Source organism: Tursiops truncatus, chromosome 1, assembly GCF_011762595.2.
Source record: "Tursiops truncatus isolate mTurTru1 chromosome 1, mTurTru1.mat.Y, whole genome shotgun sequence".
Lineage (NCBI taxonomy): Eukaryota > Metazoa > Chordata > Mammalia > Artiodactyla > Delphinidae > Tursiops > Tursiops truncatus.
In genome coordinates, this window is record NC_047034.1 from 78497434 (window position 1) to 78516573 (window position 19140).

Below are 19140 nucleotides of genomic sequence, written 5' to 3' on the forward strand. Positions count from 1 at the left end.
GGATGCAGGGAAACCAGGCTTTTGAGGAGGCCTGAAAAAGGTGATGGTGTCTAGGATTCATGGGAACGTTCACTGAGATTCTTGCGTTTATCTGCATGTGTATCCCGCACACCTGCAGGATCCCCTTAGCCACTTGTAACCCTAGCCTCATATATACATATGTGTGCTTGTACGTTAGTGCGTGCACACAGCCCCTCATTAGGCAGACCCTGTAGACTCCAGTGTTTGTGCAAAATGTTTCAACCATCTTTCGTCCTGGGAAGTTGTAGAATAGTCAAGCTTGTCCTCTGCCCTTTCACTTCAGGAGCAGAATGGAAACTCTCCTGTGTGTAGAGGAGAAGGTTTGTAGGACGGAGGTTACAAGAATGCCCTGCTATGATATGAAAAGATGAAACTCCCCAACTCAGGAGCCTGTGTGACTGCTGGCTGGAAGCGTATATTGGAGACCGAATTCTCTTGACTTAACCAAAGAAGAGGAGGTAGCAGGGTCAGGGCAGGGGTCAGCCAAGCTCATTTTTACATGTTCCTCACGTGGTGATTGTTGTTGCTAATGAGAGCTGCCCCTTAGCAGGGCCGTTGATGTCGTGAAAGGTTCCCCCTGCCCAAGCTGAGAGGTGACTAGGAGGGCAGGGCTTCTTCCAGAAGTGCTAAGGCTCAGCGACCATTTCTTTTCTTTCCTTTTTTCCCCTTCCTCCTCTTGTTTCCCAGTCACTTGTAACTCCAGGTCAGATTGGTGATTTGTTTGTGGTGTGCTGAGAAAACCATAATGAACTGCTTGTATCCCGATGTCTTGCAGCTCATAAAATGCTGTCTGTTTAGTGGCCCTAAGCTCACATGGCTAGAACTGGATGCTCGTGAGGCCCAGGTCATAGTTCCCATTTCAGTACAGTCCTATTGGGTTCACTCTGTTATATTTTCTGACACAGGCACTGCCCATAGTCTTACTCATTCATCCTTTGCTTTTAAGACCATAGGACGGTGCAATAAGAAAAGATCATTATGAAAGTGACCCCACTCCTACAAAACCAATACCACGTACTTATTTTTCTTTTTTAAATAAATTTATTTTTTTAATTGAAGTATAGTAGATTTAGTGTTGTGTTAATTTCTGCTGTACAGCAAAGTGATTCAGTTATACATATGTATACATTCTTTTTAACTTTTTTTTTTTCCTCTGCGGCACACGGGCCTCTCACCGCCGTGGCTTCCCCCGCCACAGAGCACAGGCTCCGGACACGCAGGCCCAGCGGTCATGGCCCACGGGCCCAGCCGCTCCGCGGCACGTGGGATCTTCCCAGACCGGGGCACGAACCCGCGTCCCCTGCATCGGCAGGCGGACCCCCAACCACTGCGCCACCAGGGAAGCCCTGTATACATTCTTTTTAAAATTCTTTTCCATTATGGTTTATCATAGGATAATTGAGTATAGTTCCCTGTGCTATACAGTAGGACCTTGTTGTTTATCCATCCTATATATAATAGTTTGCATCTGCTAACCGCAGACTCCCTTCCCCACCCCCATCCCCCTTGGCAACCACAAGTCTGTTCTCTGTGTGTGAGTGTGTTTCTGTTTTGTAGATAGGTTCATTTGTGTCATATTTTATTTATTTATTTTTAATCAAAGTATAGTTGATTTGCAATATTTTAGTTTCAGGCGTACAGCACAGATTCAGTTTTATATATATATATATTCTTCTTCAGAGTCTCTTCCCTTATCGGTTATTACAAAATATTGAGTACAGTTTTTTGTGCCATACAGTAGGTCCTTGACATCACTAATTATTAGAGGAATGCAAGTCAAAACAACAGTGAGCTACCACCTCACACCAGTCAGAATGGCTGTCATCAAAAACTCTACATATAATAAATGCTGGGGAGGGTATGGAGAAAAGGGAACCCTCCTACACTGTTGGTGGGAACGTAAATTGGTACAGCCACTGTGGAGAACAGTATGAAGGTTCCTTAAAAAACTAAAAATAGAGCTACCATATGATCCTGTAATCCCACTCCTAGCCATATATCCAGAGAAAACCATAATTCGAAAAGACACATGCACCCCAATGTTCATTGCAGCACTATTTACAATAGCCGAGACATGGAAGCAACCTAAGTGTCCATCGACAGATGAATGGATAAAGAAGATGTGGTACATATATACAATGGGATATTACTCAACCATAGGAAAGAATGAAATAATGCCATTTGCAGCAACATGGATGGAACTAGAGATTATCATACTAAGTGAAGTAAGTCAGACAGAGAAAGACAAATATCATATGATATCAATTATATGTAGGATCTAAAAAAACATAGAAATGAACTTATTTACAAAACAGACATAGAAAACAAACTTAAGGTTACCAAAGGGAAAGGGGGGTGGGAGGAGGGATAAACTAGGAGGCTGGATTAACATATATACACTACTATATATAAAATAGCATACTTGTTCTTAGTTGTATTATCTTCATTTGTAGCACGGCTTAGGCATCTTGCTCTTCCCATATGTTTCTCAACCCTGCCCTTTCCCTCAACAGTCATTTTGAAGACTAACTTGAAGTGTTGTGATCTCACACCCCAATGTCCTTTTCAGCACTTGATTTCCGTTTTTAATTTTGTCTATTTCTAATTCTTCTTCCAACTAGCTGTGTAAATGTGGACAAGTCACTGTACCTCTCTGGTCCTAGTTTTGTCTGTAAAATGAGCACATTAGGTTGAATCTAAGGTCTGTTTCACCACTGATGCTAAGTGTCTGGTACAGTGCCTGACATGTAAACCGAGGTGAATGGCCAACAAAGTCCTTGCTGTCATGGAGCTTATAGTCTAACAGAGACAGAGACTGCAAAACACGAATATAAAATTACACCATTTGATAAATGATAAGACAGACTGAATGGAGTAGGTGTAATGAAGGAGAAAAATGAGGAGTGTGAGCTTGGAGGTCTACTTACATTATAAGGAAGGTCAAGGTATGAAATATTAATTAGCCATATGAATAAGAGGAAGAAGGATATTTGAGGTGAAGAGAACAGGTTATGCAGAGGCTCTGAGGTAGGAAAGGAGCCAACAGTAAGCCATTGTGGCTATAGAGTAAAATATATGAAGGAAAGATAGAGATTTGAGATAGATTTATGAAACAAAAGCTGTCAGAGAATTATCAGTACATACAGGTGGCTCTGAGTGTTTAAGGTGTCAGCCAAGGGTTTGGTAGTGTAGCATTTCGTACCAAGTTAGTACAGACTCATAGTGGCAATAGAGAAAGTAGTTTCTAGAAACAAGTGGTTTCCTTTCTAATAGGAGATGGGAAAAGCCTAATAGCCCCCTGCTTTAGTCCCAATGTCAGATGCCAGTAGCCTGCAGTACCTGGCAGGTGAAATTAGTAAGAGGGATAATTGATGCCCTCAAAAACTTGCCTAACCGAGCTTTGTGCAACATATTTTGGGAGTCCACCAGCAGAGTTTGTGTGCCGACACAGGCTGAGACTTGTTTGGGTTGGAGGTGTAGTAGCTAGGCAGGGCATGGAAAGAACGCAGCTCTCGCTTTTCACCAGAGGCTTTTATGTGCTAGGTAGCTCCTAACTTAGTGCTTCCTCCTTCCCTCCCTACTAAAAGAAAGTCATTTGCTTTTAGTCCCTCCTGTATTCTACTGGCAGACTAATGTTCACATGCAACTTTGATCATAGAGTTCCCCCACCTGAGAGCCTGCAATAACTTCCCTTTGCTTGCTGTATCAAGTTCAGAATTCATGTTAGAATTCAAAGCCTCACATGGTCTCCAGCCTTTTCTCATTTCAAACCCCAACTAAGAATAGACTCCAGTCATTTTGACGTCTTCAAGGCCTAACCCTACCAACCTGAGTAAGCCTTCTTCCTCCAGCCGAGGCTGACGCTTCCTTGCCGTGGAGTAGTGGGGAAAGCTGAATGACCTCAGGCAATGGACTCAGCCCTTCTAGTAGATCTCCAAGAAACTTTCCTATTTCAGTACTTAGTGACTTTTTGTCTTTATTCATTTCTACCAAGGGTCTTCTTTTATTGTCTCATGCTTCCATGCCTTCTCTGTGTGCTTTAAGAGCCTAGGATCGGGGACTTAGTCTGTAGATCTTGTGGACCAAACCCAGTGCTGGATAGTTAACTGTGCTGCAGTAGAAAGAACAGTAGGTTTGGAGTCAAATTGATCTGAGTTTGAATGATAGTGCTCTGACTTACCAGTGTATGACTCTGGGTGGGGATGGTGGAGTTGGTGGTTACCTAACCTTTCTGAGCCTCACGTTTCTTATTTTTAGGCTTCTGCATTGGTTTCCTCCTTTGCCAAGAGGGGTGGTGACATGAAGGAAGTACAGTATGTTGGCAGACTTTCCACTGGGAATTTTGGAACAAGCAATTTAGTGGCACCCTGGTTACTGTTTTTATATTCTGAATGTAATGACTGGTTGCTAGAATTGGAATGAGAAAAAAATTCTGGCATAAATATGCCTGGGAAGGGTTTTGTTCTGGAGAAATGTGCCTGAACCTTAGAGAAAAATGATCCATTCTAGAAAAGATTATTTATAAGCCAGTATTCTCCTGACTCTGTAGATTTGATTTCTCTAACAGTATCTAACACCAAACACCTAAGGTATTTGATGAAGGCATCTAACCTTCAAAAATCACCCTCATTAGAAAAACAGTCAACTGTACTCAAAAAATACATTTGATTTTTTGGACATAATTTTCCCCAGTAATTTGATGGGGCGAGTCATGATTTTAATCTTCACCTTTCCTGTCCTGTCTCCTTCCCCATGCCTTTGTGTGCTTGGGAAGACTGAGATGCACAGAGATTGTTTTGATATGGTGAGATTCACACCTCAAGTCTTTGTTACGAATTTGAGAGTCAGCAGCTCTAGTTTAAATCCCAGCTCTCCCTGCCTCACAACGGGCAAGTTATTTTACTTCTCTGAGCCCGTTTCCTTAACTATAAATGAGATAATGATTGTGACAACTCAAGCACAATGCCTGGTTCATAGTACGCAATCAGTGACTCTTGGTTTCCTTTCCCAAGAGAACAAAACTTTCATTCCAAGCATTGTTTCATTAACCTAGTCTGTCTTACTACAATATTTAAGTGTCTGGGTATTATAATGCATATGAAATACATATGAGATGTTTTAAAATCACAGTGTCTCATACTCAGAATTATCACAGAGCCAATAAGAAAGAAAAATAACATCCAAATTTCTCACATTCAGCAAGTCAGTTTGGTTTGACGATAGCATGGTACTTGAGTCATAGGTGTAAGAGACAAGACTCTCAGTAATTTCCAGGTTACAGAAACTCTTCACCTGCTTCTTGGTTATGTTTTCATTTCTAAATCCCACCTGCATCTTAATTACACACCTGTCTTTAATCTGAGGTAGCATTTCTGCCAGTAAAGTGGGGGAGCAAAGCTTTCTATACTAAATGATATCGTCTCCCCTGGGGAAGTGATTACTCCTGCACTCATTCGCTCACTCACTCACTTTGTATTAGTTAATACTGCAGGTTGCAATTGACAGATCCCCATCTGAAATTAGGGAAACCTGTTGGAAGGGACATCTCTCAGAATGGCTGTGCTCTTGAATGGACTTATGAAGAGTCGGTCTTTGGGAACAATTGGAACCAGTAACTTGAATGCCCCCAGATTCTATTTTTCTTTTCTTGTGTACTTCTGATTCACTGTTATCATTTTGTGTGTAGACTGGTCATGTTATTCTTTTGGTCCATGTGGTAGAGGGTCTCTAGTCCAAAAGCTTGGAAAAGAGACACAGTGACAGTTTGTATAAGATGCCCATCCTGGATCAGTCAGCTGTGACCAGGAAGGCATATGCATGATCATGTAAAGACATGGCGGCTCCTTCAAGAATTATGTGGATGAAGTGGGGTGAGGAGAGCAGCACAGAAGAGGGTCCTGAGCGCAGAGTTCCAGAGATGCCCACACACCCATTCTGCCATCTTAGGTAGAGGGTTCTTAGCTGGGAATACAAAAAATATCCCTGAACTGAGGTTGCTTGCAGCCAAGTGATGGGAGATTGCTGTGCGATCAAAGAAGTGCAATAGAATGATGTTGGTTCTGTAATAATGGATGTATAGGTTAGATAGGAGTAAAGAATAGGTTGTCAGTTAGGTTGGATCAGACACAGCTAGCTTCTGTTAGCAGTGATGGCTACACAGTTGGGCACTTTGCAGACTCTGGAAGTACTTGAGCCAAGTTGAATTGTTATCTGGGGACTAGGTATAGCCTTGGCATTTTCTGAGTATAAAAGTCCTGTGCTTTGTCATTAAGAGGCCTCTTCATCAGAGTGCCTTTTTGAGTTATCCAGTGAGTTTTTGACAGAGAAAGAATTAAGGACACCTTGAGGTTTTTTGGGTTTTAGCCACTTGTCATGTTCTGTTTTAGAGAATTCATATGACCTGAATATTCATTCCCTTTGGTAGCTCCCTAAACTGGTATTAAAAGACCTCTGATAAGAAAGATTCATCAGTTTGTTTTACAACTCAGGTGGCCTGGCACTAAATGCTTGCTAATCACAACTTCCTTGCTTATAAGTCGATTGTCACTGGGCCTAAGAGCCTTTGCCATAGTCCCCCATCCTTGCTCTCATAGTGACCTGCAGTCCATGCAGAAGTGGTCTTATTATCATCCTTCAGTTTGCTTTTTTAGGCAGAACAAACTGATCCTTTTCCATCTTCTACTACATTAGGTCGGCTTCCCACATCTTATTCCACTAATCCAGTATTTGCTCCAGTCTCATCATCTTGGCTTTGCCTTTCACATTCATATTTTACCATGGCTCTTATTGTCCTTAGTTCCTTAATTTCTTCTCTCTACCCTTGCTTGCCCTTACCATTATTATCATTATTTTTTAATTATTATTTCTTTCTTTCTTTTTTTTTTGTTTTTGCGGTACGCGGGCCTCTCACTGTTGTGGCCTCTCCCGTTGCGGAGCACAGGCTCCGGACGCGCAGGCTCAGCGGCCATGGCTCACGGGCCCAACCGCTCCGCGGCATGTGGGATCTTCCCGGACCGGGGCACGAACCCGTGTCCTCTGCATCGGCAGGTGGACTCCCAACCACTGCGCCACCAGGGAAGCCCTACTGTTATTTTTAATTAAACCTTTTATTTTGAGATAATTATAGTTTCACACAAAGTTGTAAGAATTACCAGAGAGATACTGTTTACCCTTAACCAAGTCTTCCCCAATGGTAACATCGCCCTGCAGAACTACTATCCAGCATCATAAACAGGATATTGACATTGATACGGTCAAGATATAGAACAGTAGCCCTAAAGCTTTGATTTTTAGGTTGCTTCTCATTATTCTTGTCCTTACTCATCTCTTAGACTCTTCTCTCCTTGCTCTTCTCACTTATGTATTCATTGTCCCAGGGATTTAACCAAATCAGATTTAAGGATCTTAGAAGACTCAATTTTCTCTTTGATAGGTTGGCTAGATTTCATGGTGTCAGAGTTTCTAGGGATGGCAACTTGCATTCTGTAAATTATTTGCCTGGAATAACTATATGGATGTGTCTCAAGGTGGCCTTAAAATTCATGTGAGGACCTGGTCTGCTGTGAGTTAATTTTGCCTCAATTTCAGGCAGGTCACATGAGGGTGAAGAGTGTGTCAGGGCTGGTATGGTACTAATCCTCTGAGACTTAAGAACCCTAATCAAAGGCGCTTTCCCCCCCAAAGGACAGTTCTGCACAGAGGATGTGGATGAGTGCCTGCTGCAACCCAATGCCTGTCAGAACGGGGGCACCTGTACCAACCGCAATGGGGGCTATGGCTGTGTGTGTGTTAATGGCTGGAGTGGAGATGACTGCAGTGAGAACATTGATGACTGCGCCTTCGCCTCCTGCACTCCAGGCTCCACCTGCATTGATCGTGTGGCCTCCTTCTCTTGCATGTGCCCAGAAGGAAAGGCAGGTAAGGCCAGCGGAAGAACAGAGCTGGAAATGAGGGAAAGGGCTGGTGAGCCGTCGGGATTTCTGCCTCCTTCTCTTTCTTCCCTTTTGGGGTATGTCCTTTTAATTTCCATCTGTAGGAACATGCCTCTCAAAGCTGTTCTTCTGGAAATGTAATTAGCCAAAGTGCTGTGAAATTAGTTTTCTTCCTTAGGACTTTTGGCTCTCAACTCTGTGTACCTCAGTTTTTCATCCCTCCAAAATGAAAGTTAGCAACTATTGCCTTGGGAACATCTATAGCCCTCCTTAAGATTTTAAGCTGAAAGGCAACTCCGAAATTAAGATGAATTTCTCAGAAATTAAGACAAAATTACTCACAAATGGATGTAGGCAGTTAATTTTAAGAAGAAATAATCCATTTACTCAGAAAAAGCTGGCAAGAGGGAAACAAGTGCATTCCAGCTCTCCATATTGTCCTCTAAGGGAAGGTTTTTACAGACTGCAAAGTTAACCTTGCTCTAGCCTTTCAGTTTAACAGCTTCTGGTTCTAGGAATAGAGCAGTGAAGGGAGGAATGTGATGGAAGGAGATTGCTTAGTGAGAGAACTTGGTGCCTAGCAGTTTTGAAATGTTCTTATATCTATGCCTTTCCGAAAGCCCCACCTCCAGCTTTGTAGAAGAAGCCTTAGTCACCTCTTCTTAAGCTAATTTCAGACTGGAAAATCCAGTTCCCATGTGAACTCTGCAGAACATGGGGCCTAGTAATATCTTCAGAGTCCTGAGGGCACTTGAGCCAGGAATGTTGACACTATTAAAAAGCTGCCCGAGTATAGGCTGATGACGTTCAGCTGGTTTTTTCTTCTGAGGCTCGTGAAATGCAGGTGGCCCCAAGATGATCAGGTAGCATGATCTTGGGAAAGAAAGTAGGTTGCCTAATAAAATATAGGATGTATGTATTGTTTGGGACATATAGTAAATAATTATTTGTTGTTTCTCTGAAATTCAAATTGAACTGGGAGTCCTCTATTTTTATTTGTTAACTAAACATGACAGCACAATGGGAAGTATATCTCCCTTTTCCTGTCTCCATCATCTAACCATCTCACTTTATGGCCTCACTTTATCTACCCTTGGGGAGGGGTCCAGCTAAGGGCTCAGGGTCAGGCTATCAGGGTTGTCTGCAGAAGCTCCTTGCTTTGCTGCTGCCTGCAGCATGTCCCTAAGATTGGGTCAGGAAATTGCCTCTAAATCTTCATATTGGATTTTGATGTGCCAGTCATAAGGTTTTCCCTCCTCCATGAAAGAGAAAACTGTTCCCCAAGTAAGGGACATTTTCTCTGTCTTCTCCTTACCCCACCCTGTGATAGGTCTCTTATGTCATCTGGACGATGCATGCATCAGCAACCCCTGCCACAAGGGGGCACTGTGTGACACCAACCCTCTGAACGGGCAGTATATTTGCACCTGTCCACAAGGCTACAAAGGGGGTGACTGTACAGAAGATGTGGATGAGTGTGCCATGGGTGAGTACACAGAACCTTTCCGATTCCTCATGGTGTCTGTCGAGCTCAGCAAGCATTTAAGCTGAAGCGCATTTTACTCTACGAGCATGTTTCACCCAAACCTCGGATCTCACCTGTTACATGCCCACTGTTCACAGCTAACCTTTCAGTGTAGCCATATATTCTATTCTGGGAGCTGAAATATATAGAAGGTTTGTACTTGACTCTTAACATAAAGCCCTACCTTAGTGACAGTTTGGGCATAAGAACAGTAGAGACTCACAAGAGTTGAGGTTGTCCTGATTTGTCTTTCTTTCCTTATTTCCTCCCTTCCTCCCTTCCTTCCCTCCCTCCCTCCCTCCCTCCTTCCTTCCTTCATCTTGTTTATTTATTTACTTACTTGCTTATTGATTGATTGATTAGAAGAAAATAGGAAATTGAGAACCCGATTATTAAAGACCTGGCCCTAATGCTAATAATCTGACCCACTTCTGTAGTCCACGTTTGTGGAAGCCCCATCAAGTGCTCTGATCCTGGTGATTGGTGCTTGTGTCTTCCAGCCAATAGCAATCCTTGTGAGCATGCGGGAAAATGTGTGAACACAGATGGTGCCTTCCACTGTGAGTGTCTGAAGGGCTATGCAGGGCCTCGTTGCGAGATGGACATCAACGAGTGCCATTCAGACCCCTGCAAGAATGATGCCACCTGTCTGGATAAGATTGGAGGCTTCACATGTCTGTGCATGCCAGGTACATGGGCCATCAGTGTGTGGGATCTAGACAGGAGGCACTGCCCTGTGCTTCTCTTAGGCAGAGCAGTCAGTATAGCGTGGCAATTCCATAAGCTCTGTTACCATTTAATCCCCCGCCAAGGGGACCCTTAAGGAGTAAGGCCATCTTAGAATTCTTAGAGCTATGAAAAGCAATCCCATTATGTCAAAACCCAGATACATGTGAGAGAAAAATTCAGAAGATTTTTAAAATGCAAGTATACTTTGATTTAATAAAGGATTTATCATAAAAATTCTTTAAATAGCAAACTTTCCTTACCCCCTGATATGTTACAAATAGCATACCATTCCATTTATAGAAAATAATTTTACCCATAATTGTATAGGCTTTTGCCATTTACCTCATAGTGAGATACACATGCTTTGTTATACTCTGGAACTCTTCTGCAGAGACCATTGCTTGAATCCTCAGACAGCACCGCTAAACCCAGCTTAAAAATGACGGCTGTCAGTGGCTGCTTTGCCTGATTGAGGGTGCTGGCCTCTCTAGCCTTGGCAGGCCTTCCTGACCTTTACTTGCACCCTGAGAGCAACAGCGTCTCTGACTCAGCTGGTCTTTAGGAACTTGGACTGGGGACCCTGTGGGCCTGGCACTGTCCTGAAAGCAAAGCCTGGACTGATCAGAGAATGTGGTTCGGTCTTTGTTGGCATGCTAGGTCTTAGCAAGGTCTTTGGAGGTGACCTCTTCCCCCTCTCCACAGAGGCATGGATATCCCAGAATATTCCCCTGTCTGGCTGTTGCTTACAGTGACTGTTTCCAATCATAGCAGAGTCCTCTTTTCCCTCTGCAGAAATGTTCATACTCATAGAGGATATAGTCATCTTTGCAACTTTGTGCTTTCTTGGCTAGAACACGCCTTTGTCTTTTTCTAAGCCACTTGTGTGGTCCATTTTGTCCAGGTTTCAAAGGTGTGCATTGTGAATTGGAGATAAATGAATGTCAGAGCAACCCTTGCGTGAACAATGGACAGTGTGTGGATAAAGTCAATCGCTTCCAGTGTCTGTGTCCGCCTGGTAAATGCCCACCACCTGCCCCCGTTTTCTTTGAAAGCATAAAGCTGGCTGACCACAGGGACGGGAGGAGGGAGAGGACGTGTGTGGGCTGTACATGAGGAAGTCATTAAAGTGAGTGCTTCAGGATAGGAGTGTGTGTGTACAGAAATGGGGGATTTGTTTCAGCCAGTGTATCTTCCAAATCCTTTGTGGCCAGAAGTCCAAGTCTATTCTGAATGACCCATGACCTCTCTGTCTGTGTGTACATTTGGGAAAGTTCATACCTCACGGAAGCCTTAGTTCTAGGTTATTCAGGATTTTATTTTTTCCTGTGGGTCATATTCTTGAAACCTTTCTGTGAGATGATTATTTTTAGACATTTCACCCATGGGTACAGAAACAGCACAAGGCGATTCTTTGCAGAGAATGCTGTGTCTCTCCTTTGGCTCCCCAAAGCTGTTGTTGAAGACGTGCTAAATTTTCTGCCAGAGTCTATAGCCTCTCTTGTTTCTTTAGAGAGGAGGTCCCAGTTCTTCTGAAGCTACATTCACTTGTTAGGGGGCTCTGCCTATAACCATTCAGTCCCTACTTTAACTAGAAGTGAACTCTGTGCTGGGAAGAACAAGGTAGAGAGACACACAGGTACCTCTGATGCCCTGAGCCTAACCCAGTTATCCTAGTTACCTGCTGGGTAGAATAATTCTACATTTGCTGACCCATGGGTATAAACCCTGCCAATAACAACCCAGTTCTCTTTGGGCATCATTCTCATAGTAAGGAAGGCATAGGATAACCCTTTGACTTGTGTCATCGCTGTACCCTTTTCAGGTTTCACTGGGCCAGTTTGCCAGATCGATATTGACGACTGTTCCAGTACTCCATGTCTGAATGGGGCAAAGTGTATAGATCACCCAAATGGTTATGAATGCCAGTGCGCCACAGGTAAGAATTTTTCACTTCTTATTCCCCTGGTAGGTCTGCCTGAACAAAACAGGAGACCGTCCTCTTCTAGCTGCCCTGCCAGGCCAGTCCACTAACATGGGCTGCTCTGGGTTTAGAAAGAGCTTCTTCCAAGCCTCTTTCTTGCTGCTCTCTCACTGTTTCCTCTACAACACCTGCCTCCTTCACCACAGTCGTGGCCTGGCCTGGACATTTCCATTTGGTGCCCCTGTCTTTCTTGGGCAGATTTTGGCAACGGTGAGTTTCCAGCTGGCTTGACCTACTCCTTTGGAAAAGGGAAGAGTTCCAGGTGAAAGCTATTTTTCACTGGGGCTTCTCAGCAGGAGACCTGTCTCTGTGTTTCTTGAGGCAAGTGATCGAACAAAGGCCCAGAAATCTGGGGGCAGTGGTGTGCAAGTGCAGAGGTTTTCTGCATAAAAGATGACTGATGCTTTGAGAGTTGGATGTGTATTTGAACGGGGGAGGGAGCCCTGTCTGGGAAAGTTTGGGTCCTCTTTCCTGACTTCTGCTACTAGGGTCAAAAAGAATGTTTACAAATATTCTACATTTCTGATCTGTGGCGACATTTCTAATTTGGGAGTAGATTTGAATAAGCCAAATGTCCCTTATTACACATTTGCTTCTGCACAGACCATCATTGTGTAGAAAAGGACTAGAAATTAGTAGCAAACATGAATTCCCAGTTTCTTTTTTCATCTGACTGTTTAAGAAAGGAGTTATGAATATAATTCAAGATATTTTTTCTTCTTTTAGAAGATGGAGTCTTAAAGGATTTTAAGCATCATGTGCATGATTTTTTTTGTGATCACAGAAAAGCAAACTAAGTCATAACAATAAACACAGAGAATTACTATTTCAGTAGTATTGGAACATTACCACTTGTTAGGCCTACTTAGAGAGGGCCCTGTCAGATGGTCCACTTAATTTTCTTCTCTTTTCACAAACGTTTGTTTCTGGTTGGAGAGGTTTCAGGTTTTGTCTTCCTCTGGCCAGATTATGCTTGTGGAGAATAACCTTCACTGGAGAGAATTTACAAAGCTTGAACTCATGTTTAAACGGGAGGAGAGCCCTCCTAGAGTCTTTTAAAAGGATTTAATGTTGAATAAAGGAACTTTTATTTGTCCCTTTTCTTTTAACTGTCATAACTTGTTCATTCATTTTATTTAACAAGTATTTATTAAAAGCTTACTGTATATGCATAGATCCCTGGGAGGTTGAGAGGAACAGAGAAAAGTTCTCTGTCCTCTCAGGTCAGAATTGGGAAGATAAGGTACATGAAACCATTAATATAGTACCTGTATATGCAGTTGGGTTTGGGAGGAAAGGAATATAGAGGTAAATATATTAAGGAAAAATATTGAGAGCTATTCCCCACTGAAGTCCAATATTAAATGAAGATGCAGTTAAAGCGTCTCTGCAATGAAATTATTATTTAGAAAAAGCTATTTGAATTCTACAAATTTGACTTGAAAAACTTTATTTTAAGCAAAACTCTCTAGGCTTGCCTTATAAATCAATGCAAATAGTCAGTTCCAACTGCTCATTGCCTGCAGTATGAATTGTTTAAGACTTGGGATGTGTAGGATAAGTGGATGCCGGCTACATTTATGTTCAGGTATGCAATGTCTGCCTTGGTTTTTAAGCATCTTTGGTACAATTTCTTCCAAGGATTCACTGGTGTGTTGTGTGAGGAGAACATTGACAACTGTGACCCCGATCCTTGCCACCATGGCCAGTGTCAGGATGGGATTGATTCCTACACCTGCGTCTGCAATCCAGGGTACATGGGCGCCATCTGCAGCGACCAGATAGATGAATGTTACAGCAGCCCTTGCTTGAATGAGGGTCGCTGCATCGACCTGGTAAATGGTTACCAGTGCAACTGCCAGCCAGGCACATCAGGTAAGCCCACGCCGTATTTCCTTTGGAGTTTTCACTGTTTTTCAGAAACAATTTATGCAGATGTCTCAGGCGTTCTTGGCATATGCGTAGATACCTAAAAAACAGTCTTGATTCTGAGAAGCTCAGCCAAAGCCATGGCCAGAAGTGTCTCAGAGGCAGATGGCTCTCGCCAGTAGAGGAATGAGAGACAATAGCTTTGCAAAGCTGATGGCTTTATGTGTGTGTTTTTCATTAAAAGGAGGCACACCACTTCAAAAAATTGAAATTATTATTTAAAATTGAAAGCCATCTTGCCTTTGTGGCTTGATTTGATCGTCTTTGTTTCTTTAACCTCCACCTCAATCAGATTAATGAAGTTGGTCCTCCCTCCCTGCCTCCAGTTCTTCCAATAGTTTTTCCTCTGTTTCAGAGTCCAGTATTTTTTTTTTTTTTTTTTTTTTTTTTTTTTTGCAGTACGCAGGCCTCTCACTGCTGCGGCCTCTCCCGTTGCGGAGCACAGGCTCCAGACGCGCAGGCCCAGAGGACAGGGCTCACGGGCCCAGCCACTATGCGGCATGTGGGATCTTCCCGGGCCGGGGCACAAACCCGCGTCCCCTGCATCGGCAGGCGGACTCTCAACCACTGCGCCACCAGGGAAGCCCAGAGTCCAGTATTTTTAATGTGACACTTTTCTCCTGGTATTTTTCTCTGGTGGGCCTTGGCCATCTGGGGGGCGGGGAATCTAAAGGAGAGGAGAGACTTTGCAACACGTTCCATTGTCAGTTAGAATGCAGAGCTGCCATTTCCCATCCCAAGTTCCTTGCTGTTTCCTGAGTCCAGTTGAATGACTCCTCGTTAGTCGTGAGGGCATGCTGCTCCTTGCCGGGGAAATGTTGAATTGTTTTCTCAGGCAGCAGCATTTCACAGGTTTCAGTAGATCCTGTTTTATTTATTCGAGGAATAATTATGGTCACAACTGTGGTTAATGGACAGAGAAGTTCTGTGTCTCCGATCAAAGGAAAATGTATTAGTGGAAGATTAACTTGTGTGTGCCTTTGTTAGAAGGGAACCTGCCAATACGAGGAGTGATTTATTGAGAACTCATTTTCCATTTAAGGAAAATGGCCTATGTAGGGGGCAGAGGTGGGGGAGGAGGTTAGCTGCCCTCATTTCATCTTGTTATTTCCAAATCCATTTCTTCAAACTTGTCAAAGGCCTGGTCTTCATCCAGGAACCCGTACATGCCAAGTTTGAAAACAAAGTCCTTTTTGAGTTGCTCAAGCATACGAGAAACATCCCATGCCTTCCCAGTTGAAAATGCCTTCCCCCTCCCCACGTTTAGATAACTCAGTAAAAGAGCTGAATAGATCTTTGTGAAACCTTCCAAAAGCAATTTGCTTCCGGGCTGGTCCCCGACATGAGAAATTGCAGTACGGAAAGAAATTTGAGAGATTTACAAGCGATTGAATGGATGCCTTTAGAATGGTGGGGCTGTTTTAGGCTTTGCTGTTGTTCCCGTTACAACAAATGTACTGGACACCTGGGTGAGTGGTGGGCTGGCAAGCACTTTGTTTTCTCTGGGATTATATAATAATGCCAGGTTGGGTCAGGTGTGTTCCCTGGGGAGGAGAGAGAAGTCAAGGTGAAAGTAGCTGTCAGTGAGAAAGGCAAGCAGTGAATAACAGTGGTGTGCAGGCAGCATAGAGAGGGAAGGCCCTGGTTCTCTCAGAAAACGGCCAGATCCATTCCTGTGGCTGTTTGGAGTATTAAAGCAAAGAGATGCAGGCAACATAAAGAGATCTTGGCCTGTAATGGGTGGAGAAAGACCTGGCATGTACCAGGAGCCTGGGTGAAAGGATTCATTCAATCCATCATTATGAATAGACTCTCGAGTTCTAGAATAAGAATCCACAACCCATTCATAATATAGTCTGAGTTGGTAGGTTGGAGTTTGGATGCGTGTGTGGATAGAGGGATGCTTTACAACTTGCTGGTTATAATTGTGGTTTCTCACTCAGTAAGTACTTAAAGTGCAATACACTACCCAGAATCACTTTTGATGCTTTTGATACCTGTGATCTTCAGTGAGTTTTTTTGGGTTTCAAGTCACAGAAACCACCTTGACTAGCTAAAAGAATCATCAACAAACAAGCAAACAACAACTACAAAACAGACAAGCAGAAAGAATTTTGTGAAAGCACACAGAAGTATCTTACAGATGCCAAGTGAGAATTGAACAATGTGGCTTTGGGGGGATGAGCAGGAAGTAAGGGCCACATGCAGACCATAGGTCACACAGTTCATGTTCCAATGTCTCAGTGAGATAATCTCATTGGCCCAGCTTGAGCTGGGTGTCTCTTCCTGCTAGAATGAAACATGGATTTGGGGGCAGAGTCACATTGGACCTCCATGGCTGTTTGGGGCCTGCCTTGGTCCATTGCGAGTAAACGGGGGTTGTCAAACAAGGGCTAGACACATCTCCTAAAGGTATCCATTTGTAATCAAAGAATATTGAAGCCTTGCCTCATCTGTGGCCAGTAGGGCAGTATAGCCTCATCAATCACAGAATGACCAGTATGGTATGGTGAAGTGTATGGAATCCAGAGAGCTGGGTTCACGTCCTAACCGTGCTGACGCAATTGCGCAAGTTCATGATAAAATGGGTGTAACACAGCTTGATTTGCCAGTGGAGTGAGGAGAATAAAGTTATGGAATGTAGGAGGCAGAGTACTTGGCTCATCAGATTGTTAATATAGTAATTATTATCAATAAATATTAATATAAAGTGTGAGTGAATAAAAACTATGGCATTTTGTTGTGGAAGTTTCGTTTATTAGTTTATATCCTAACTATCAGGCTTTATTTTTAGACTTTTTAAACTACCAGGATATTCTTCTACTATGATACCCAACCACATCACTAAATTCATGTTAAATAAATAATGAAATGTCATGAGTAGTTTTAGAGAATAATGGTAACAATAATGATTGGTGTATCTCTACCATTTAGTTACCCATATCTACAATTAAACCTTCCTAAATAGAGCCAAACTCTACCATTCATCTGAGGAACAGACCAGGAGGAAGGTGGCATACCCCAGAACGAAGTTACCAGACTCTTTATCCTGAACTTTAGCCCATCATAGGGACAGTCAGTATCAAGCTTGTAGTAGTAGATACAAGTTCCAAAATTCTAATTTTCATGTGAAAGCTTAAATTTTATCTTTGGAGCACAGTACTGTCACAGTTGTTTTCCTTGAAATGGCAGGTTTATTCCTCTCACTTAATGTTTGCTACATACTTAAGTCTGAATAGCCCTGGTTTGTCCGTCAGTTGTTCTTTCAATTAAAATGGGATTCTTTGAACAAAGCAACTGTTTCAGTTCAGTACTCAAACAATCACACAACTGCTTTTCCTGGAGACGGCTCTGAAGGTTGGCATGCCACAGAATTGCTTTATGTGTATTTTCCATTTCATCACACAGAACAGTAGAGGTATACTCAAGGGTCAAGGTATAATCAAATTATAAAGTTAAGAATTTTGACAGCTTGACCAAAGTCATTCTTAAGTGAAGCTATCTTTTTGTTTTGTGTTAACCGAGTACATGGAGGTGAAGAATAAAAAGACCCCTAGTACAATTTGGTGCCACTGCCTTGATTCCTGTTAAGATGCCGGCAGTCCTGCCCCCATTGCTTTTGCATCATTAGTGCAAATTCCAACACAATGAAAACAACGAATAGTGGCTTAGTATGGTTAATATAATCATTTTGACCTCGTGATGCCCCGATGGGGCCTGGAGGACTGCACTTTGAGAACTGCTCCTTTCCTGCATCCAGGGTTGGCTGGGTACTCTTTAGATTCCTTAACACCTAGCACCACAAGCAGAGATCATTGGTATTTTCTGTGCTGATATTGCGTGGTTTCTCTTTGCTTTCATCTCTGCAGGTGTTAACTGTGAGATCAATTTTGATGACTGTGCAAGTAGCCCTTGTGTCCATGGGGTCTGTATGGATGGCGTTAATCGTTACAGCTGCGTCTGCTCGCCAGGATTCACAGGTAACGCTCCTTTTTGTTGGGTGCCTCCTCCTTCAGCCCCATCACTTTGGGAAAAGGGCATCTAAAGAAAAAGTACTTTTCAAATATTTCCTATTTCTTTGTCTCTTGGAAAGTTAGAAGTTTGATTCTGTGCTTCTCTGGCCCAGTTTTCTACTTACAGGGCTTCCCTAAACTGTAACATGAAACTTTTCATTAGTTCGGGTTTTTAGGCCATGTGTTTATAACTACCTGAAAAGAATTTCTTTTCAGACTTGAATTATATAGCTTTCAAAGCCACCCTTATTTTTCTGCACTTAGTAGTGAATACCTTCTATAAAGGCATGGCCAAGGTAAAGTTCTATGAAAACACTAAATGCTTTCTTCTGACTACTTCCTCTTATGGGGGATTGTTGGGTAAGGCCAAAACTTGGGAGGATCAAACTACTTTTGGCTAGCACAGAGAGGTTTTTTTTCTCTCTAGGAGGAAGAAGGTAAGTGACTAAGATAAAATTGGTTATAATTCTTCCTAAATTGTAAGCAGCTAGAACATTTATACACACACCATGTGTGCACACACACAAACTCACATGCATCTTCTCTTTGACCTCTTTCGTTGCTAATAAGATTACCCTCCTGATGAAAACGTGCTAGAGGTTACTGAGCCTCTACTGAAGGCTTTTACTGACACATCCGTTTGTTAATGGCACCGTCAGAGAGCATATAATGTGCCTGTCGCATTCTCTCTAGGCAGTGCCACATAGAAGCAGGCACTTACATAATGATGTTACCATTTAATAAATACCATGTGTTCATTTGCAACCAATGTGAGAAACTTCCCATGGAGTTCTTTAAACTGTGATGTCAAAAGGCCATCAGAGCCAAGTGAAGAGATACCTCTTGCTTGCCAGAAACTTACCCCTCTCTGTACTTCACAAGCCTTTGCACTGCGTGGTGTGATTGTGGACATGAGAGAGGAATGCTTATGGCCCACATGGGTCACCGTAATATCTGCTCAGTGGAAGATAACTCAGAAGACAGGTGTGATGAAACCTCATATCTAGTGCC

General features: G+C 42.9%; 1 protein-coding gene across 2 annotated transcripts in view; it reads left to right on the forward strand.

Annotated features, from left to right (window-relative positions):
* The window catches only part of NOTCH2 (notch receptor 2), a 177736-nt gene that overhangs the window by 108470 nt on the left and 50126 nt on the right, over nucleotides 1-19140 (forward strand). For both annotated transcript variants that reach the window (XM_019919451.3, XM_019919449.3), the window contains exons 6-12: nucleotides 7705-7938; nucleotides 9283-9438; nucleotides 9978-10166; nucleotides 11108-11221; nucleotides 12029-12142; nucleotides 13829-14062; nucleotides 17986-18096. In XM_019919451.3, coding sequence (XP_019775010.1) covers nucleotides 7705-7938; nucleotides 9283-9438; nucleotides 9978-10166; nucleotides 11108-11221; nucleotides 12029-12142; nucleotides 13829-14062; nucleotides 17986-18096 — 1152 coding nt within the window. The remainder of the gene's footprint in view (nucleotides 1-7704; nucleotides 7939-9282; nucleotides 9439-9977; nucleotides 10167-11107; nucleotides 11222-12028; nucleotides 12143-13828; nucleotides 14063-17985; nucleotides 18097-19140) is intronic.